This window comes from Pomacea canaliculata, linkage group LG2 (assembly GCF_003073045.1).
Source record: "Pomacea canaliculata isolate SZHN2017 linkage group LG2, ASM307304v1, whole genome shotgun sequence".
Taxonomy (NCBI): Eukaryota; Metazoa; Mollusca; class Gastropoda; order Architaenioglossa; family Ampullariidae; genus Pomacea; species Pomacea canaliculata.
The window spans coordinates 37,770,664-37,793,955 of NC_037591.1; the positions used below are offsets into that span (position 1 = coordinate 37,770,664).

Here is a 23,292-nt window from a genome sequence, read left to right on the forward strand (position 1 = left end):
TTGTACTGAAAAAAAATCAGTTTCGTTTTGCTTACGATCAACGATGTGTCGTAACACTGAACAGTAATTTCTGTACTTGGTGGTTAAATTGACTATAAAGGCCATAGTCGAATCGAGTCATGATCGTTGTGTAACCGCTGCGCCACCGGACGACCACGTACAGCCAGTCTAATTCGATTGATTCGACCTCATCATCTTTATGACGGCCACAAAATTAGTGACTTCTGATGCAAATAATCTAATCGACCAGCATCTGCCTTTGCAGCTGCAAAGAAGCACAATTCTTTACCCTGTATCATTTTCCTGTAAAATTGAGCTTTGTGAATAAATTAAAAAGAAAACACTGCGTATTCCCTTACCATATTTGTAAACTGGACGCTTAACTTAGCACTTAAAGCTTCGACTATGAATATGTTTAAATAATGGACGAATGTCTTTCAAAACACAAGAGCATTTATGGTTTGTCTCAGTTTTGGTTTTATTTGCGTGCATAAAAAAGTAGCGAAATTTCGCAATTCGCCAAAACGGAAATCGCTGTTGTATGTAACTTCCGGTTAGCTTGAAAATTTGAGAGGGTTAGTATTAAGGTTTTGAAAGTTATTTTTATTGGTATTAGAAGAGATTTTAAAGCAACAGTCAAAAGTTTAAGTGGTGTAAGGATTTACCTATAAAATATGGTCAGATGCAATTTGATTTTCATCGTAGTATTCGCGAGAATCGAAATGTAACTACGGAATCCCGGGCCCCGATGGGGTTCGAAATGTACGCCTTGTGATCAAGTCTGACACTAGTTATAGAGCAAGCCCAAGATTATCATTAGTTCAATAAATAAGTGCAATCATTTCTGGACACATTTGTTAGTCTTCGGTTGTTTATTTAGCTATCGAAAAGCAATACTATTTTTCCAAAGTTCAGTTTTTCAAAGCCCACAAACATTCGCAAATCGCTTAAAGAACGTAGAGGCCTTAGGGCGCGTCGCTGGCGTCTCGGAGAAAAAATTTGGTGTTGATTTGTTCACCCAATCCCACAACATTCGCAATCGGGAGGCTGTAGAATGAAATGATTGATTAATGCGCTTTAAACTAAGAGTTTAGGAAGAAAGTCTCCTTGCGTGCGTCTTTTAATGACACACGAAAGTTATTGAGTCATTGTTATCAAATGCAAGTGACAGTTATACCTAATGATACACAAACGGAATAATTGTTTTATTGAGGCCCCACATAATTTGTTATGGACGCCATACGGCACCCTATGAAATTATTTTAAAAATATATATCCTTAATGCAGACGCTAACTTAAACCATAATTATAATTCTAGCCTCATTTGCCAGTTTGTGAAATGTCCTAAAATAGAGTTGTACCACATAAAATAGGGTACTAATAACCAATCATGTTCTTGATATCAAAAGTTAGTCATAACAGAATTAATGCTTTACATTGATGTGTTCTATTCCTGAAATTTGTACAGTGCCCATTAGGACACTGAAATGACTGTTTAGCCTGACTGACATAAGGAAAAAACAGAAAGACAAACTGATTTAGCGTGATTGATAGTCGAACATCATAATGATTGGTTGCTGTGTACTTTGTGTCGTCATGCACTTTCTTTGTAGTTCACAGGATAAATTATGATTGAAGCAACAAGAACAAAGATGTTAAAAAAGGACGCATATCAACATCTGTGTCTTGTTGTGAATATGGTACTTATCAGAGACTAGGTAAAATAATGCACAGTTTTTGTGCTTATTTTATAGAGCAGAACACATTCAGAAATATCAGAACCATCAGCAGCAGAGAATGGAGAAGGTTCACAGAGACCTGCTTGTAACCCACCGTACAGAACTGGTGGAAAACATCGATGTGACTAATGGCCTATTCAGTGAGCTTGTGCAGCGTAAAGTGCTCAATCAGAGGATGGTCCGGAACATTAAAGTAAATGTTTAAATTCTTCATTTATATGTCTCATTATATGATGAAAGAAAGGTGTATGCCTTCATACAGGCATAACAATATAAATATTAAAACTAAAATTTATGCTTGCAGTTACCCTCACAATCCAAACCTTTTATCGATTTTTCCTGCTGTATTTCTTTCAAAACTGATAAGCCTGTTGATCAAAGTTTCTATAAGAAAATTGTATAAAATAATTCTTGTTTCAGAACAACAAAGACATCGACACACAAATTGAAGAGCTTCTAGACATACTTCCCAGACGTGGTCCTGATGCTTTTCACCTTTTCTGTGAATCACTAATAGCTAGTGACCAACAGCATATTGTGGACTCCATTCTAAAAGTGAATCTTGCTGAAGCACCTACAGAAAAGACTGCATCATCCTGCACAGTATGCACTGTGCACTCTTCACCTCATGTGTCTTCTATGGCAACAGATACATCCTGCTTGACTGCAACCACCTCATTGTCTATTACATCAGCTACATCAGCTGCTTTACAGCAACCAAGCTCTCCACAAAAACGAGGACTAAAAGATGAAAAAAAGGCTCCAGTGGAAAGTGCAGAGGATCTCGCCTCAGAGACTGAAAGTGACTGCTCCCCTAGAAAAATAAGATCTGTTAAGTCTGATTCTCCATCAGTTATTTGCATAAAAGATGGTGATGACAAAAGCGTTTTCAGGATTTGTCATTCTAAGATAAAAGAGAAGCCTTCAGAGCTGATTTCTCAAAAACAGCTTGACAAGAACAGATTTACTACTGATGAGATGCGCTATGTCATGAAACATTTTGTTACTGTAGACAGCCAAGAAGAGAGACGACAAGAGGTGAACAGAAATCTTGCTGAAACTCTTTTACATGATATGACTAGAGATTATTTCAATGCTTTCCAGTCCCAACCAAGACTTTATCCTAAGAATCCAATACAAGCAAGTGACAACCACAGATATGTCTCTTCTCTCCGAGAAAGCCTGAGTCGATGTGACTCCGCTGGTAAGTTGGTAGATAGGTTGACAGGCAATTTACTATTTGCTTAGAAAAAAAAGCCACCACTAATTGGTGCAGTTTACCTTGTAGTGGTGCAGTGGCTTACATGCCTCATCAATCCACAGAGCTATGTCAGCAGGAGCCTTGTTCTCCTGGTAGGTCCAACCAAGCTGAACAGGTCTGTTGGGGTAGAGGTCAAACCAAAATGTTAAACCTTGGCCCTCCAGGTTGGAGTTTTTGTGCTAATAACCCACTTATATAAAATAAAAGTTGTTACAGTAACCGCAACAGTACCACAACAGGGACCTCGAGAAGAGCTTATGACCTGTGCTGGCAACAACCTTAGGAAAGCTAGCTTAACAACTGATAGCTAAGGCAAGAATGAGGATAAGGGATAAGGACTGAAACATCAGAACCCTCTATGAAAGTGACAAGTGAATTGAGAAAAATCAACATCAGGGTTCTTGGGTTCTGCAAAAACCAGGCGGAATGGAAGTTGCCAGGACCAGACTAACATCAGGAGAGACCATTATTTACTCTGGCCACAAAGACCTGGACCACGATCATACCCAGGGAGTAGAACTGCTGATGTCAACAGAGGCAACAAAGGTGCTGATGGCCTGGGAACCAGTCTTACCACTGTTCAGCAGCTCTACAGGGAAACATGAAGCGACTATACCAAATAACACAAACTCTGTCAGGCAGGAACATTAACCCAAACAAGCCGATGAAAGACGAAGACAGCAAGACCACACCAAGCCCTGCAGGACAAAAAGACCGCTGGATGGAGCACTTTGAACAGTATCTGAATCGACCTCATCCACTACTTTACATACCCCAGCAACTGAAACGTCAACACCAGCTCTCCCACAAAGACAGGAATCATCAAGTCTATCTAAAGCATGAAAAGTGGCAAAGCAGACCCCAGAAGCACTAAAGGCAGACCCAGAAACAGGAACGATTTTACAGCCCCTTTTACACAAGATCTGAGAACAAGAGCAGGTCCCAACAGACGGGAAATTAGGCCACCTAGTCTGGTTACCAAAGAAAGACCTCTCTCAGTGCAACAGTTCAGAGCTGGCAGGGGTTCATGCTGCTGTCCATTCCCATCAAAGTCCTGACAAGGGTCATAATAGAGAGACTGAAGGAGGCACAAGACAAGCAACTGAGACCAGAACAAGCATAGGTCATGCAGTGACCACATTGCCACCCTTTGGAACTTTGGAAAAATACTATATCTTTTCGATAGCAAAGTATGGAGAAAATGTTAAATTTGAATGTTTACTGTTTCCACAGTCAGGAATAATGCAAAGCTTGAAGGTAGCACTAACTTTGTTAATGCTTTAATTGAGAAATTTATGCACATTACTTTTCACTACAGATACCATGGACCGACATTTTCCACAAAAGGCAGGAGCGACATGTCACCAGACAGGTACGTCTTCAGCTATAATTCTTCGTACTGAATGTGATTTGTAGTTCATTTTTTCTTTGATTCATTTATAAGTCTCATTATTATTTTTATATTTTAAAGTTGATATAAAAGAATAGGTAACTATAAGAAAGAATTGTAAACGCATGAAGACTTTCTTATAAAAGTTGTGGTGGTTAGAAATGGTGTTTTGTATTATTTGCTGCTGTAGATGCCTCACAATATTGCTGAAGATCATGGACTTTTTTTAAATGTGACCAAAGCACGTCAGTTTATCAGTTGTGCTACATATTCATGTGTCCTATCTCTTGGAAGGTTTTTGACTAAAATTACTTAAAAATAAGAATTGATTAGAGTGTTGGAGTGCAGTTGTCTCATATCTGGTTTTGTTACAGCAGACAAAGATGAGACAGTCTCAGTTTTGATGCCACCTCAGACAACTCAGGCTTTACATTTAAGTGAAAAAAACATGGATCTTACTGATGGGTCCGTATGTGTGAGAGTGGAGCACTGTAATCGTCAGTTTTACATGGAGAACAAAGAAAAGGTTTGTTTACATTAAGATACAGCAGAAGATAATCCTTTAGGATTTATTTGTTTGTATTATTATTGGAGTATGTAGATTTGCAAGTAAATGTATGAATGAAATGTATGGTTAAAACTATTTTTAAATTACTTTGATTGTCTTACTTTCCAAAGAAATTTTTTTTTAATTTGTCTCAGTGTAATATTTTATTACATCTTTACGAGAAACTGATTTTATAATCATTAGTAAGAAAAGCATTAGTAAGAAAAGGTAAAAATACAAAACCCTTTTCATGATAAAAACATTTAACCTCAAGTGTTACTTAAAGTATTCTGATTTGATACCAGATGCTATGTTAATCCTGAGTACCCCTTGGGACAGTGTTTTGCTTCAATCTCCTGGCAACATGTTTTGCAGGTTCTCTTGTTGGCTAAGGAGTGGGTGGGTGGTGCATAACACTGTGAAGTGTATTAAGTACTCAAAGCTAATTTTGTGAATAAAAACAAGCAAAAAGAAAAGAGACAAAGTTTTTCTTACAACAGTGACAGAATTTTTTTTTCTGAAGCTTAATTACGTTTCTGAGTATACATTTTTTTTAATGTTTTATTTCACGTAATCTTGTGGTCAATACTGAAAATGAATAAAATGCTGATTTTGAAAAGCCAGTTCACCAACGGTTAAGTCCTAAACGCTTAGAAATCATCATCTAGCACTACTACCTAGCATAATGGACTGCTTCTTCATTATTGTATTGGCACATCTGGCAGTAGGTCTTGCCTTCTTCAGCTGCTGCTTGCACTGGTTTTCTAGCAGCAGCTGTCGCAACTTTATGTGCGCTTCTCCTGTTACTTGACTGGAACTATTGTTTCTTAACTTTCTCAGCAAGATATGATCTTTGCTGTTGACACAGTGTAAAGCTAAATTCTGCTAAATTCTTCTAAACATTCTGCTAAATATCTTTTCCTGTTGCCTGTGGAAAGCATGCAGTATCCGGCATTTTTTCCTGCATTCATGAGCCCTGGCTGTTCACAACTTTTCTCAGTGAGCTATGCTGTAGTTATAGTTGTGCTGCAGCATAATCGGGAAAGACTGGTGGTAAAAAGAAATATTCCTTAGCCTTCTCATATTGAAGTACATCTGTCCAAAGATATTTTCTCCTAGAGAGGGCAGTGCTTCAGCATGCTATTGAAGTTCTGTCTGTTGCTGTTTGTACTTTCCACATTGCAGGAAGTCAATCACCGGGTGTGGATAACAAGCAAATATTACTTCAACATGTTTGGGTCGTGTAGCTCCCAGCTGTTTGTATTTATTTGCATCCAGTCCTAAAATGAACTACACCATTTGACAAAAAAAGAACAAATATGGTGGGATGCAATAACAAAAATGTACAGTGTGCTTGAAAGAGGGATTTTTTTCACGAAACAGCAAACAATCAGCAGCTTCTTCTCAGCAGGAGTATAATGTTTTGCATAAAGACCTGAGTCATCACATTACCTTCCCGTTCTTATAATACCTACAAGTACTCAGGCATAGCAATACATTGTGCAAATATTTTTTTTGAAAAAATGGTTAAGTCATTGTTTTTCAGCTTATTGTTCTTGCACATGCAGGCTTACCGCATGCTGGGGATGCCACGTGGTCAAGCCTTAATCATCAATGTCAATGAAGTACATGATAAGCCACCTCGTAGGGGAACAGACATTGACCGTGACAACATGCACAATCTGCTGACCCAACTGCACTTTAATGTCATAGTCTATAATGACTGTGATGACCTCACAGCACAGGTGAAATAAATACGTTAACCACATTGTAGATATTGAGCAGTTTTAGATATGTTCTTTCTTATTTGCAGTTGTGTATAGAAAAATTGTATGATTCGAACATATCTGTTACTTGCATGTAGCAGTCTTTTAAACTGGCAGACTAGATTATGTCAAAGGTCATTTCTAGCAGTTATTTTGTGTATGCTTTGTGGATTTCACTGTGGTTAATGCTTCTTTGATGTTCGTTAAGTAATTTAGTTTACAAGTAACTGCTTCATTAACTACAAATAGTTTGGTTTTAAGAAATATGCTGTAAGGAGCACTTTAGTTATGCTTTTTTTGTCTTTTTTTAATTTTTTTATTTATTTATTTTTTTTTGATAAATGAGTTTCCTATCCACTGAATCTCAACTACAGGTACTTAAAAATGTTTGAAATTTCTGATAAAGCTCTTACATAAATAAATGTTACCAGGGCTTTCTTTTGTGATCTATGTCCTTTCTAGGGATTAGTTAACAAGTTGCGGAAATTTGCAGCATTGCCAGCACATCACACTAGTGATGCATGTATCATCTGTCTTCTGAGCCATGGTGAAGAAGGGTTCATTTTTGGAACAGATGGCAAGCGAGTTCCATTAGATGAGATTTTTGTGCTGTTTGGTAACCGCCATTGCCCTGCTTTGCTTAGCAAACCCAAAATATTTTTCATCCAAGCATGCCGAGGAGGTGAGTAAAATGATCCTATTTAAGACTTCTTTATACATTTTAAAGAGGATCTTTTTCAGTCTCAAAGTTAGTAGCATCACAAACTAATATCTCTGGACTTCTGGCAGACGATTTTTTCCGGTTAACTGCTAAAACGAGGCATAAGACAAGAAAGCTATAGCTTTTTCTCTTGCTTCTGACAGTAGTAATTGTTGATTTTTGTTGAAATAAAAAATTTATTAGTTGCTCTTGAAGTGAGTAACACAAATTGGTAATAAATTTTAATCCATGGTGGTTTATGTTGTTGTTTATTACCTTAGACTGGTTAGAAATTCAGTCCTCAGTATAAGAGAGTTCAGAATAAAAAATCCTTTTTATTTTTATGAGTTAATGACTCATCCTATAAAATTATGCTGTGTATATATATTGTTGTCATTAGGAGCCTTGGACCATGGTGTGAAATTAGACCTTGATGAAACTGATGGACCTAGTATTCAGCAGTCCCATTTGCAGCTTCCCTCTGTCTCCGACATGCTTATCTGTTATCCCACATTAGAAGGTATATTCTTAAAAAGTCTTATTAAACTATACAACTAGCAAAGCCATGCCTGAAAAAATGAAAATAAGGGTGGTGAGATTTATTTATTCGAAGTAAGAATATACCAGGATTTATTTCATTTTAACTTGTTTGATTTATAAAACGTAATTTACTTGTTACATTTTTCCATTTGTCATACAATAATTGAAGTGTTTGAGACCAGTGTCATGAGATGCCAATATTTATCTCTGTGCATCTGTAGTCTGTGAATATAACAAATAAAATATGTATTATAAATTGTTAATGTTCATAAGAAGTGATTGCATATGTTCACAGGGTACTATGCATGGAGAAATCGAGAGAGAGGAAGCTGGTACATTCAGGCAGTTGTACAGATATTCATGCGTCATGCAAAATGTGAAGATATATGTGCCATGCTAAACAGGGTATGCTAACTTTTTGCTGAATTTCTTCTGGGCTGATTCATGATCATATAGGGGTAGGCTTGAACTTTACAGAATCAATAAAAACGAGGTACATAGACATAATTCTAGGGAAGAGGTAGAATCATTTGTTTACATGCATCTGTGTTCATGTAGATGCTTTCTTAAGAACAAGCAAAATAATGAATGTTAACACAGCAGTAGACGTACACATCAATAAAGTGACTACTTTTTTCCTCACGGACAACAATATTTTAATTTATAAAATGATGAGTGCTATTACCAGTAACTGTTAATTATCATGTTTACATTTTTAGTGTCTTTATATTACTTCGTTTGTTATTTACATCTCATTTTGTGACAGGTTAATGAGCTTGTCTCCAGGAAAGTGTCTAGGTGTCCTCAAGCTGACATGGACCGGATGTCACAAATGTCAGAGTTCAAAAGTTCATTAAGACGACCATATTTGTTCTTCTTTCCTGGCATTGGTAGTCCACACATTGATAGTAAGTGTAAGTTTATATTGTCAGATGTTAATATGGGAGGTTTATCATACTTTGTCAAAATTTTAACTTTTTATCATAGTAAATGTAAATTAAAACTTTAAAAGCATTTGTCTGACACTTTTTTTTGGCCACATGATGGAGTGGATTTTTTTAATAGTTATTTGTATTCTTTGTTTACTTTTATTTCCACAGATGTTTGACCACACTTTAGGATAACAGTGAACTACAATCATAGTCTTCCATATATTTCAATGATGAAGGACCCAATTAGAAAACAAAACTTTGCAACAAGTGGAACCACCTTTGGTTTCTTTGGTGTTTACTGTATATCCAGGATGGGTTTTATTTCTTGATTGCCAAAGGCACGGGTGGTAAGAAGCTATTATGTGGCATCCTTAGCACAAAAGTTAAGGTTATAAATATTCATTGGCTGTTGTATTTTTCCAACCATCATAAATGATTGGAAGCATTAATAAACACTCAGATTGTTCAGTGGATTGGTGAACATTTTTAATGATTGTATATATGATGGTATATTATTATATGTGATAAAAATGTGTATCAGTATAATTGTTTGAAAGAGTGTTCTGTGATAGCATGTTAGAAATTTGAACATGTACAGTATGGTATCTTCCATTTGTCATCAAAGATATATAATTTCGTTTACATTTTTGAATGATTATATATCTAAATGTAAATATCTAAATCAATGACGAGAGTGATCTTGAAATCTTTGCCCCTTTAGTATAAAATCCACTAATCAAACAAGGTAATAGTAATTAACATGTTTCAGCTTTAGATGGCTAAACATAATTATTATCGTTCAGTGTACGTAATGTTGCCATTATCTTTGTTTTTTACGCTTTAGAAGAGTTTTGACTTTTAAGAAAAAAAAAACGGCAGATCTTTCTGCTGTTCTTTGCTAGTTTGTCTGCCAACTCTACATGAATACTGAATAGGTGGATTTAGGTTAAGACATGCCAACGATTGGACCTAGATTTATATTTACCAACCGCTTTTTGTGTCTCCATGCCATCCCTTTTGAGCAGTCTACATTGTACCTTTGCCAGTACAATATTTTATTTTTAACATAATCTTGTAATTTGCATGTTTAAAGCATAATGTGTACTTTTGAAGTAAAGTGGTGTACAGCATGCTTTATGGTAAATAATTATTAAAATCCCATGTTGGAAATGACTTGATAAAGGCCTGCTATGTTATGTAGTTTCAAGTTCTTAATACCAACCAGCTTAGGAGCCAAATTCCTGTTTGCCGTCCATAAAAAAAATATTCACTTTTTATTTTGTTTGGCAGTCACATGATGAATGACATACAGCTGTTACTGTTTGCATCATAATGTAACTTTAGTCTTTATTCAAAAGCATTACTTAGTTGTTTTTGTTGGAAAAATGACATAGAAGGGTTTGACATTTAAAGATTTGCTTTTCTTATGCCACTTACGTGTTCAATCCACAAGCCCCGTCCAGAAGTAAAGTATAATCACTGCCTTACATATTTGATGCTGTCACACTTTTATGTTTGTGTAGTACAGCAGAACTGCCTCAATCGTTTTTCTTTTTTGAAATAATGTGTCCATTGGGTGGTGTGTACAGGTGACCATATTCACAAGGGTGAATTACTTGACTTCAGCTGTTTTGCTATTCCTTGATGAGTGCTTCCAGCCAGATTATTTCACCTTTCTTTTTAAAAGCACAATCATTTGTTGCTTGAACTACTTTTAATAGCATTGATTGCAGACAGGTTATTGAACCCTTTTGTCAGATATTTGTATTACTGGGTAGTTATGCACATTACAGGTTTCTGAAGGCTGTGGTTGGATTATTTTTTATAAGGTAATGAAAAATGAATGTCATGTTATTCTGTCTTTGAAATTGTAAAATGTGCACATTGTAAAGTGAACTGCTTTGTCAGATAAGGAATTTGTGAGGCAGTTTCTGCACTGAGTTTGTTGAAATCTTGTGTATTTTAGCTTTACATTGTGTTTTAGCATACTTAAGAATCACAAAAAATTTCCTAATCTTTTTTGAGCCTCCTGTTTCTTTACAAATTCCAGTCCAGTTACAAAAGTTCAAAATTTACACACCACACCCCTGTATGTAAAATAGTGCTACTACAGTGAGCTTCTTTATTTCTTCTTTCTTAAGTAATAACCATCAAGTCATTTATGTCAGTTGGTGATGCAAAGAGGAAGAGATTCCTTCAGTATTCTGCTAATAGGAATCTCCCCTCCCTAAATCCTTACATTATATGCCATATTCATATGCCAAAGCCATTTGATACCCATAGTCATTATATTTCACAGCCTTTTTGTTCTCACTCTCAGTAGCATCATCCAAGTTATTCCTTTGTTTATGCTTAAAGTTCAAATTGCATGTTATTTTCATTTATATTTCAATTTTTTTTATTACTGTTTTATGTAATTGTTATCAGAGTGCTCATTTAACTAATTTAAAAGCAAAAATGCGTGATTTATTTATTGGAAATATACATTTATAAGGAGTTCACAATAATATACAAAATTTATTTTACACACTGGGCCTTGAAAGGTATTATCTGCTTATAATGATGGAGAGCAATGTACTCAAGTTTGTACATTCTTTCTGCAAATGGCCAGAGCATAAATAGTAGTTAATTCTATGATATAAAATCATTCATCTTTTACATGTCATTCATAAGACAACATATTTTCAGCCAGTTTGATAATCTCTTGCACTTTTTTTGTCACTTGCATTTACCATGCCTCTAAGTAGGGTTAGATTTTTTCCCTTCCAGGATTTATGGTGGACAAGTGTGCCTAGGTTCATTTGATCCCATTTTTATTATCCTGCAAGTGCAGAATTGTGTGCAGCAAAGAGTGTTTCATACCTGGTCAATGGTTAAGACCACCTCTAGCGCTTATTTATGCAAGTGATATATTCAGGTGAAAATTAAGAAAATTTTCTAATGAGCACCTGGACTCTAGTGAAACATACATACTATAGTACAGTTTATGGTCTTTGGATGGATGCTGTTCAACATTCCAGTATTTCATTGTTAACTTGTATTTAAGTTTAGGCCTTATGACTTGTAAGACCATTGTATGTCTGGTCTTCCTACTGAAACCACTTAACATGTCTTCCATTTTGAAGGGTGGTGGGTTTTAACACACCAATGCTTTTTTTTTTTTCTTAAGTCGTGTATGGTCATGTCATGTTTCTGCCATTTAACATTTAATCCATCCAACAGAATCAGCTTTGCCTTGTGTCGATTTCTGTTGCTGACTTTTCCATTGTGATTTTATTGTAAACTTTTGATCTATTGCTTCATTTGAGTCAAGCTTGTGCAGCGTCAGTACAAACTACGTGAAAATAGGCAAACAGCTCTGCTTATAACTAACAATACCAAATCACTAAAAAGATGCATCTTTTAGAAAAAGGGAAGATATTTTATTTCACTGTATCATGGCATGTACAGAAAATTCCATTTGGTGTAACATTTTTTTTTTTTCTAGGTCTTCAAGATCGTAGTTATTGCTTCAGTTTTGTTATTTTGGGGGTTTGAGTTTTTTAAAAGTGTTTTATTGCTTGAAATTTACTTATCTATTACACAGAGGGACTGAGTGATGTGTTGCTTCAGAAGTCACCAACTGTGTTCAGTTTTATTTTTATGGCTGTCTAGTTATATTTTTTGAGAAATGAAATGTTCTTCCATTCATGTTCTTACAATTCTCTCACTCCTCCTCAAACCTCATCTTCACTTTTCATACACATCTACACACTACTGAGCAGATATCCTTATAGCTGTGTATATGTAGACAAGTCTTGATACCTCTTGTACAGACTCATCATCAAACTCTTTGTGCATCAGGTTGCACATAAGGCCTCGACCAGAGTCCTCCACTGATGTCGATCGGCTGAAACCTGCTCTAGGTGACCCCATGTCCAGCCCTTTCCTTTCATCTCCCTTTCCACCGTTCTTCTCCAAGTTTCCTTTGGGCGGCCTAATTTTCTTCGGCCGTCTGGAGTCCATCACAGGGCGACTCTGGAGAGGTCTGCTGTCTGCTGGCGGAGCACATGTCCAATCCATCGCCAACGCCTTCGTTGAACCTGTGTGGTGATGGACTTGGTTTCAGCTCTTCATCGTTGGTGATGGTATTTGGCCAAAAGATGTTAAGTAGGCGCCTGAGGCATCTGTTTTGAGAGACGTCAAGCTTGTTACAGATGGATTTGGTCATCTTCCATGATTCGGATCCGTAAAGGAGGGTGCTGATCACAGTTGACTGGAAGATTCTCAGCTTGATCTTCTTACTGATGTTTGTTGCCTTCCATGTGTAATGTTTTACCCAGTAGAACATCCACTCCTTAGTATGACAGCATTTTTATTAACTCATTCAGCAGGGACATATAGACACAATTGAGCTATTAGCTATCAAGATACATTCACAGGTGCAAACTGTATAGTATAAGAAAAGTTAAACCTGTCATTTTGTCTTGTCTAATATCTGCATGCTTTGTTGCTTTTTTAACTGTATCGCATTTTTGTAAGGGGTCATCTACAAAGTTTATATTCCACTGAGTGCTACAGTATTTGTTCTATTTTTGTATTAATACCATTGAGCTCTTTCTTGAGATCAATGATAGCAGTTTGGTGATTTGACTATTATGGTACATTTTTTATTCTGTTGATCCTGGCCAGCTTTGTGTCAATGTGTGTTTAGCAAAATCATGTTTAAATCTAAAAAGATTTACTTTAGCTTGAGGAGAATACTTTCATTATAAAATATGGAGAGAAGAATTTACATTTTCTTCTCAAAATGGAAATTCTTTTCTTCATATTTTGTAAGGAAAGTCATTTGAATTAACCAGCAGTGATCATTAGCTGGTATGTGCTTTCACCACCAAAGAAGCTATCTCCCTTTGTCCCATTAAAAGAGCTCACTGAGCATTTAAAAAAAAATGTTAACAATGACTAGGTGACACCAAAGAAAATTCAGAGTAATTAGAACAGGGAGTTGAAGGTGTATAGTCCATGAAACTAGTAAAGCTTTTTAGGCAATGTAAAATTCAGCAAAATATTCAGTGAGAATAAATTTGTTTTGGCATAATGCTATATCAACAAAAACCTCTCCCTAATATTAACATCTTTCACAAATTAACATCACTGAGAAAATGTTTAATAACTACCATATATCTCTTCTGTTGTTGTTTGCTCAGAGGATGTTGGTCCCAAAAGATGAAATAAAAAAGACAGAAAAGACACGGGAGACTGTAGCTTTCTTTATGTACAGATTTTAGTCATGGACACAGTAAAAAATGTAAGATTTTTATAATAATATAAAACCAATAATATATTTTAATATATTAAAATAATATTAATAACGAGGTCTGCAGAGCACAGAATAAACTGCATTTAATGTGGTTGCAGCACTTTTTTCTTTTTTTGTGTCGTTTGCCTGTTACACTTGGAGACCAGCTCTTGAGATGAAACTGGTGGACTTCTGTAGAGTCTCCGCTGGCCCGTACAGCTTGTTGTGCAGGGTCTCCGACTGTGGCCTTTGAGGCACAGAGCCCGGCACTGCACCCGCCTGGCGGATCTTCACAGGGCGAGCACCATTTCTGTCAATTCTGTCTCCAAGTGTCATATTGGCAGTGTTGCGTGGTGATGTGGTTGTTTCGGAGTGCGCCTTGTGGCCCACCACCTCCGACTTCAGCACTCGTGGACCACTCTTTGTCTGGTCTCTACCCTTTGACCTGTCCGACATGGGTGACCCTGCTAGGAGATGATGCTCCTGTCGGCATATCTCTTAGGGTCATCAAGATGAACCATTACTTAATCTTATTAAACAACTAAATAAAAAGACAAAAATCAACATTCAGGGCAAAAAGGTCACTGTACAGAAATATGCAAACAGCATTGAAATGAATGATACAGTATGAAATAATTTTGAAACAGTTAGTTGATTGTATATGGTGTATTTTAAAGGATGTTTTAATTGGTCTATATATGCAATGTGTATATATAATTATACCTTGACCTGGTTTGATCAATGCAAAGGGACCACAACTGGAGGCAGCATGCACTGGAAATAATTAAAATCTTAAATAGGAAACAGGAAGTTGGTGTATTTTACACATGTAAGGATGAATGTTCTCAGCATTACTTTGTTTTAAGTATGTGCTTATTAACTCTGTTACACAGAACAAAATTTCCTGTGATGAAAAATGCACATTTATTTTTCAATTTCTATTTTTCTAATTAAATAACCAGGCAAGAAAATATCTCTGTCTTAATTTCTAGTGTTGTTTGTTACAAAGTACTTATTGAAAAAAACGTGCAGAGAATTCAACTTTTACATATAAAACTGGACAAAGACTGTTTTAGGTACATTTTTAAATGACGATTAAGACTTCTAACACTTGTAGTTCCAGTGACTGCCCTTTGAACGCATGTCACAGCAGGTGTTCTTTAATGCTAGTCTTAAAAAGAATATACTCATGAAATATTTGTGATTTGCATGTTCACGTCTGCATGTTCAAGTATGCTGTGAAACAACCAAAAATTTGTCTATGATACTGAAGCAGATTTAGATAAATTATTTTTTTATAGTATGAGATGATTAACTGATGAAGTGAGTTTTGTCTTATCAATAAAATGAGTCATGGAGTTATGGAATCCCAAGAAGCTCTTCTCCCATAAAGGTCTTCTTAATTTATTTAGGCCAGGGCGGGTTTGTCTTCCGGGTCTAATGTTATTCTCTCAATGCAGAGACACAACATATCTGCAAGGGCTAAAATTAATGACAGAAGAGGAAACTTACCTAACGCATGCAGTGGTAGACAATTATAAATAGCCTGGCTTCTGTTGCTTTAGATAGTTTAATCACCTCTAGTCTCTTTCATCCTTAAACCTACTTTTCCATCTTATTACCTGCTGGGATGCTTTTAGTTGTACTTAGTTGTCTAAATCTTACTTAAAACCCTCCCACCCTCATTTTATTTTTGAAATGACACATTTGTAGTCTGGCATTACTGGTTCAGCCTTAACAGAGAAAAACCAAGTATGATCTCTGGAAGCAAAGTAACCAATAGCTGTGAGTGAGCGCTGATCATTCCCCCTCCTCCTCATTTAAAAAAAACACGAGTAGACTTGAGTATTCAAACAACTGAAGCTATTTATGGTCGTCTCGTGCTGCCATTATACGACATTGTCAGGCGGGCCAGATCCGGTGGGGTATAGTAGCTAGCTGGATAGCCTAGTAGTTAAAGTACTGGCGTCTGAACTCGGAGAAGGACTGGTTCGATACCAGTTTAACGCATCGAACTTCCCTAAGCCGATCCAGCTTTCGGGAATGGCTGAGGTTGGGGAAACTAAAGCATCGAGAGGGAGAGGAAATGGGCACCATCCAAAAATATATATATAAAAGCTGGCACCCCGGGGAAATCGTAGTTTCTGAAACCAAACCCTCGACCATCCAGCGCCCTACAAAAGGTTATGGGACAACCTTTACTTTTTTTTTAAATATGTGAAGAAGGCCTTTCATAGAAATGGTACTCCAACCACCGGTTGGTTGGTTTGCTTAGTGGGAAAGTGCTTCCACCTTGAAGTGATTTCGCACTATGGAGAGAGAAAACTTCTGATACTTGGTCCTGCTAACAGGTGTCACAGTGTGGCCCGACACGAGATCTGAACCTCTACTGCGATGGTGATAAGTGTTTTAACCAGGGCGCCACATCCCTCGTTCATAGACCTTTTAATTATTCACGCCCCGCTCTTCTGGCGTTCCAGAATGAGGCCTCATGGTTATGAGTAAAAATGCACCAGAGCTTCAGAAAGAAAAATGAAATTGCACACAGGCACTGTTGTGTGCCGTTCTGTAAAATGATAATAGATGTGCTATAGAGGCGAGACTCATTTCTTTCCCTTGCAAGTGATGGAAAAACTTTAAATACTTGGGGAGACAAAGACACGCGATTTCAACCCCGGACATGCATAGATTCATGGTTTCAACATATCTGTTGAGTGTCTGAAGCCTGTTTTAAATTTGCATCTGAAAACTGTTTCAGTTTAAAACAGCTAAGCTTACTCACGCAGAAGTGCCACCACTTGCAAAAGCCAAATAACCCCTGTGGTAGTATCATATTTTTTAGTTCTTATGCAGATGATCCTTGGGGATGCGGTCATGGTAAATAAGAAACGATTTTTCTGAAATCCTCTAAGTTACACCTAATCGAAATTTCACAATTTAAGGTTATGAAAAATTAAAAGAATTCGAAATCATAAACATGAGATTTGAATGTACACACCATGCAATATTTTCACATGACGAACAACAAAAAATACAGGTTGCTGACACAATAGGGTTCATAGAATAAAGATGTCCGACGTAAACAAACGACGAGGCCGACTTGACCTGTGGTTGCTTTGGTCTTGTTTTTCTTTGGTGGAAAGCGAGTGACGTCGAGTGCCATAGTTCAGCAAAGGAGGGCGCTGACAAACTGTGGCCTGACTGCCGTCTGCTTGAACCTCAATGACTGGCTGGTATAAAGGGAAAGTGCTTCCACCTCACGGTGAGTGAGAGGGTGAGACGTCGTGACTGGTTTTGGCGGCGTGGGAACTGGAGGGGTCTATGTTTTCTATATGCATTTGAAGTATCTGAATTTTAAGTTTCCGTGATATGGTAGATATTTTTTTCTTCATTTTTATGGTTTTATGGATGTTTCTGTCACCATTACCATCATGATCGTCGTCGTTGTCTTTTGTGTGTGTGTGTCGTTGCTCTCGTAGTCGTTGTTAGTCCAAGTCGTGCAGGATGGAGTTCTGCTTTGTAGCTTGCTGAAGGCCTTTTAAACTCCCTGCTGCTGCGGAACGTGGCGATCGAAGGCGCGGCCCTCATCACTGCTCGCGCGCGCGTGTGTCTGTGCGTGCGCGCGCTGAGCGCACAAAATGCCGCCGCACAGCCATAGCAAGAACGGAAACCCATATCTTAAGAGCACTTATGGCAACACCCATCAGCGAAATCAGTTTCGGCACACAATGGGTGTGCCGCCAGCTGATTGACCTTAACACCAACGGCACAGTTCGCCAGCCCCTGGTGAACGTCGACCACGCCACGACGTAGCGAACGTTGTGAACGTAGGGGATTTTTTTTTTTTTTAACATTCTCACTCACACACACTCCCTCTTCTCGTGACAGTTTCCAGTTGACGATTCTTCGCTGCAAAAAAAAAAAAAAAAAAAAAAAAATACAACCGCTATTATGTGAAAGGTAAAACCTACAAAAAAAATATTATATGAAAGGTACAGATGATATGGGACAATAGTCAGACTGAAACTTGTGGACTAAAACTCCAGATGTTTCTCAACAATTGTGTTTTAATGTCATATGCGTTTACCAAAGGTTTTCGTCCTGGTTCTGGGAACGGAAAGATTCTTCTTAAGTACGCAGATGCCTGTCTAGGGTGTAGCGAATTAGAAGGTCAGAGAAGTAAGAAGCAGAGCCTGCGAAAAACAAGAAGCAAAGTGTAGCAAGTTTATACTCTATACAAGCCTGGACTAGAAGCCAGTGGAGAAGAGATGTGTGTGATCTCATATACTTAGACTATAAGTCATGTTGCAGAGTTTTGGAGCTGTTGGAGTTTGTTGAGCAGATACAGAGAGCAGCGGGCAAGAGAGAATTAAAGCAGTCAAGTCTTGAGAAAACAATGACACAGGCGAAGATGTGAGTAATTCGAAATGAAAAATACGAATTACAGTTCTGCTGATGTTAAAACAAACTTGTCTAGAGACATATTAGATACCACAATGAAACCATGGGCACTCTGAGAGAGAAAGGAGAACTAAATCCCTTACATAAAAGTCCGTGTTGTTCAAGTCATGATCGACCTCTCAATGGCTTCATGGTACTGCTGTAGACAACAGAGACAAATAAAAGAACTTCTCGCGAGTCCAAATAATGATGTGAGGCCTACCAAAATGCCACACCAACCAGACGTTCGTGTAAACATGAAGAGCCAGGCCGACTCTAACATGGGAAGTCGGCTGCACGGAGTGTAAGCGTGTATTGCCGACTTATTACTTCTGGCGGCCACGCCCATCATAAGCACGCATGCTGCAGTTCATCCAGATATGGACCGAACCTTCCTCCGAACATCCCATCCAAGGGAAAGTTTACGGAAAGTGCTGAAATCATCCTTCAAAATGGCGAGCAGGTGCGACAGTGCCGTTCAAATTGTGCATCCTGGGAGCAGTATTATTATTATTGTTTATCAAATCGAAACCTTAGGATAAAGAATGACAACTGCAGTGATGATGACTCACTATCTGGCACCAACTTGCGATCATCCAATTACCTTTTGTCATCGAGACACTCTTTATCAATGCGACAAGTTAAGGCAATCTTGGAACAAATAAAGATCTGCTTTGTGAAGATGACCATCATCTACAATTTTTATTTATTTGTAAAAGAACCTGTAACTAAAACATAATACTGAATTGTAAAAGTCGTTGATATATTTAAAAGTTTCTGAAACTGAATTGATATTTTGAATATTTGTCGTTCATAAGAAAGAAGAGCATTCTCGTAATAGTTTAATAACAGAAGCCGTAAAACTAAATCATGTTGTTACATGTTCCTTACATGGTCTATATGGGTTATTAGAGCTCCAAACTCTAATTACAGCCCTTATATATCTAAAATAACGTATGAACTTAGTGTCAATTATACTAAAGCTATGTCTGTTCGTAAATCATCATCAATCATATCATCATCATCATCATCATCATCATCATCGTCGTCGTCGTCGTCGTCGTCGTCGTCGTCGTCGTCGTCGTCGAGTGGTGGTAGCCATGAAATGACTCACAAGCGTGACAATCGCTTTCCCTCCACTGGCTGGGCTGACAAACTCTGCTCCTAAACTCACATTATCACGCGCGTGAAACGCACGAGATCGATGTAGCCGATGGCAGCTGCACAAGAGACTTTAAGTAGATTCGCGTTTCTCAACGGGGAAGTGTCAATCCACATTATTAAGTAGCTCTCTTTTCCTGATTTACGAAAGCATGACTAGATGTGTTGTTCACATTGATGAATCCCAGTGATACCTTTCTGCCTTGATTTAAGATAACAACACTCTATGTCGCTTCTGCTGCAATTTGCAGGCATCGCCGAGGGCGACATGGGTATGGCAAAATAGTTCGCAGCCTGAGCGCGACTCTCGCTTTACCAACGTGACGTGTGCGCTTCTCTCACTTGTTGTTAACGGACTTCCGTGTCTCCCTTCCTGGATCCTTCCCCACTGATCTTAGTGATCCTTCCTGACAAAAAAAAAAAAAAAAAAAAAAAATGCGTAGACTTTGAGAAGCGAATTTTGAAATGGGAACAGACCAATTAAGAACTACCAAGGGAAGTGTTTTATTCAGAATATATATTTTTAAAAGACAGAATGCCTTGTTCAAAATTGTCTATAGGGAACACAGATTAGTGACGATAAGCTTGTGTAAGTTATAGTTCTTTTTTACATCATTTAATACATTGATATTGAGTTTCGAGGCGGCTACATTCTGCATGCGCGTTAGATAAATAATTCTGCAGAAAAACAATGAACGGACTGTGTACTTCATGTTAAGGATGAATATTTTAACAAATGGCTTCTTGGTCTAAGAGAGAACGCAAGACTGAAATATACTACAAAACGTTCAGAATGTAGTAAAAACAACATACTTTTTATATAAAGTACTGTTGCCTGAAAACTTCTAACATATGTCCTGCAATAAGCTTCGAACCGAAGTTGTTCGTCACAGTGAAGCCAATAACAGGCTTAGAATCATGAATTATCCATGAAACTACGAAATTGGATACAGGTCTATTGTTTGCTCCGTAAGAAAAGTCGATAAAATGAGATTTCCTGTCATAACATTAGTCAAGCCTCGCCAGTAGAGGTGTGGTACACTTTATTCCATCTTCAGGAGAAGCAACGAGGAAATCGTTGTAATATCATATTCTATGGAAGGGGGAAAAATCACACATTAGTCATTTTTAACTTTTAATCATTAATTACATGACCAAGCTATCTTTCGAATAGAAAATCAAAAGTCCCGCTATCCGAGTCTTGGTTCGATGAATCTGACACTAAATACATACATTATGTGTTAATGAATGAGAGGAGCATAATGAAATTAAAAATAGCTTTTTAAAAAAATTTATTTACATGAGAAAATGTAGCTTTGGTTCTGGATGGAATACCGGATTGTTCCTTATCATTACCATTTTGCGTTACTCCGTAGTTCTTTTCTTTGGCTGTTCAGATACCTATTGATAAGTGTTTGTACACAGGAAACAAATATTTATCCCTTTTCATACTTGATGGGATGTCATGTCCTTGTGTGACGGTCGTATCATATCAACATTTTATTACGCTCCACTGACGTCAGATATGTAAACATGCAAACCACAGGTAGAAAAAGAAACATCTGAAGAATAAAAAGTAATTTCAAGCAAGATACAAGTTGTAACACCTTTTCAGGGACTGCGCTAAAGCATGTCTCCGGAGAGGTCACCTTCGTGTACAGGGTGTACATGTACTTCTGTGCGCAGCTTGTAACACGAATACATATGCCACAGCTTATATTATGTGTACTTTCGATCGCAACACCACTGCTAGGTCTACTATAGGTACTTGACCTTCACGACGTAGCGACTGAAAAACAGTCATCTGGCAGACATTACACGGTTTAAAGCCGTTGGCGATGTCTCCCGCGGCAGGTTTGAAGAACATTTACTTCGGATATATGCGGTAGTGGCACTGGCGAGTGAGACTGCAGTCTGCGGCTTCTGGTATTTCTGTTATGGTTTGCCTCTGATGAGATAAACAATACTGGCCATCGTTCCTGGGAAAACCTTTGAAGTGATTACCCGATGACGCGCACACCGTGGTCGTGTTGACGGTGTTGTGTTACGCTGGTCGTGGCGGACAAGGAAGGTTGATTCGATTGAGCTGGACTCGAGCTATAGCTTGTTCACATTGATGAGTAATATTTTCATTCTGCGATTTTATTATCACTAAGTATGTCGTATTTGTAACAGCCAGTCACCTGCCACTTAATTTGGATAAAATCTGACGAAACGTCTTTGTTTTGGAAATACAGTGTCCGTTGGAAGAAAACAGACACAATTTAGACGAGACCACATGCACGAGCAATGCTATTTAGCTACATAAACAAACGAGCAAACAAAAAGGAAAAGCTCTGCCATCGGAACCGGTTATGAGCGATAGAACCATAAGATCCCATTTTACAATTAATTCAGATTGAGTAATGAGAAGAGATTATGCACATTGATATTTACTCATATGTATAGTATTAGGTACAGCACAATAAACTAGCAGACTGTTATAGTGGTTAGGAAAGAAATTAACAGAGAGAGAAATAAAATATTTTCTACGGGATTAAAGTGCACACCTATCTGAATTCAAAAGCCATACGTTCGTCGCTACGACGGACAGTTACCTATAGCGTTCAGAAATTCAACTTACCCTGGAGTTTGACTATATATCAATCTGTAGACAGCGGCGCGACATGCAATCGTGGCCAACTGGGCACAACAATAAAAGTAAATAAAGTGTGTGTGTGTGCACGTACTTGCGTTAGTTGCGTGCACAAGAATGGAACTAAAGCGCAAAACGGACCATATATAAGTTTAATGTATTCATGTACAATATTAATTGCTGTCGCTGAATCGCACATGTAAGTAGTAGCAGAATGCCACAAGAGTAAAATATCAGCAGCGAACTTAAACTGAGGTCGATATTATTAATAATAATGACTGATAGAAAAAGTGAGAAATCGCCGTAAATAGGCGACACTTTTAAAGAAACCTCTCTGATCTCTTACGCACACAAACAACGACATATAGGATTAAAATAAAATAATGTCCATAAACTATTATTATTATTTTATTTCTGTCATTCCTTAGGGCTTTTATATCATCAGTCAGAAACAAGAGTGTGCTTGTGTGTGTGAGAGAGGAGCTCTATGGGTGAGGGTTTATATATAGTGATCACATATAATCCACATTTGACTGTAATTAGCTCAGAAACAAAAAATATATTACGTACAATTAATGTCTTCCCTAAATACCACAGTAGCATTTAAAAAAAATACACAACATTTATGCGTTGCAAATATAATCACAAAGCAAAGAAATCTGATATAAAAATACACCATTTTCGCTTTAGGCAGATTCTACTGATTATTTGCTGATGTTGATGCCACTGCTGCTATATGACGGAATTAAATCATTATAGACAGATAATACTCCACTCAAATCATTTACACGTTGACATAGATCCATAATAATTTGTGCTAATGCATTTGAGAGAAAATAGAAGTTAAATACATTAACGTTTCTCATTTCAACATGATTTATATAAGTTTAGTCACGCCCG

The 23,292-nt window shown here is 37.5% G+C and overlaps 1 protein-coding gene and 1 long non-coding RNA gene across 4 annotated transcripts; one reads left to right on the forward strand and one right to left on the reverse strand.

The window, feature by feature from the left end:
- Window positions 1–525: 525 nt before the first annotated feature.
- LOC112556707 (caspase-2-like) lies at window positions 526–9,348 on the forward strand. Of its 3 annotated transcripts, none has more exons than XM_025225952.1 (11): window positions 526–575; window positions 1,755–1,932; window positions 2,160–2,943; window positions 4,319–4,372; window positions 4,765–4,916; window positions 6,506–6,682; window positions 7,166–7,385; window positions 7,804–7,923; window positions 8,239–8,348; window positions 8,710–8,851; window positions 9,044–9,348. In XM_025225952.1, the coding sequence occupies exons 2-11, from the start codon at window positions 1,798–1,800 to the stop codon at window positions 9,049–9,051; spliced, it is 1,902 nt and encodes a 633-aa protein (XP_025081737.1). In that variant the 5' UTR covers window positions 526–575; window positions 1,755–1,797; the 3' UTR covers window positions 9,052–9,348. The 3 variants fall into 3 exon arrangements, with proteins under 3 accessions (XP_025081737.1, XP_025081735.1, XP_025081736.1); XM_025225950.1 differs by lacking the exon at window positions 526–575 and adding an exon at window positions 627–762; XM_025225951.1 differs by lacking the exon at window positions 526–575 and adding an exon at window positions 627–762 and having other exon boundaries at window positions 4,768–4,916.
- Window positions 9,349–13,804: 4,456 nt separating this feature from the next.
- LOC112556720 lies at window positions 13,805–23,282 on the reverse strand. Its single transcript, XR_003097811.1, has 3 exons — window positions 22,381–23,282; window positions 19,711–20,164; window positions 13,805–18,065 (listed from the first exon to the last, which is right to left on the reverse strand). It is a non-coding gene; the product is annotated as an uncharacterized LOC112556720 (long non-coding RNA).
- Between the last annotated feature and the right edge of the window lie 10 nt (window positions 23,283–23,292).

What these genes read in the sequence shown, in the direction of transcription:
- LOC112556707 (XM_025225950.1), top strand. Translation starts at nt 683, where the DNA reads ATGCAATTTGATTTTCATCGTAGTATTCGCGAGAATCGAAATGTAACT. An exon ending in GCCCCGATGGGGTTCGAAAT is followed by an intron (nt 763 to 1,754) that starts GTACGCCTTGTG and finishes CTTATTTTATAG; the next exon opens with AGCAGAACACATTCAGAAAT. An exon ending in GAGTCGATGTGACTCCGCTG is followed by an intron (nt 2,944 to 4,318) that starts GTAAGTTGGTAG and finishes TTTTCACTACAG; the next exon opens with ATACCATGGACCGACATTTT.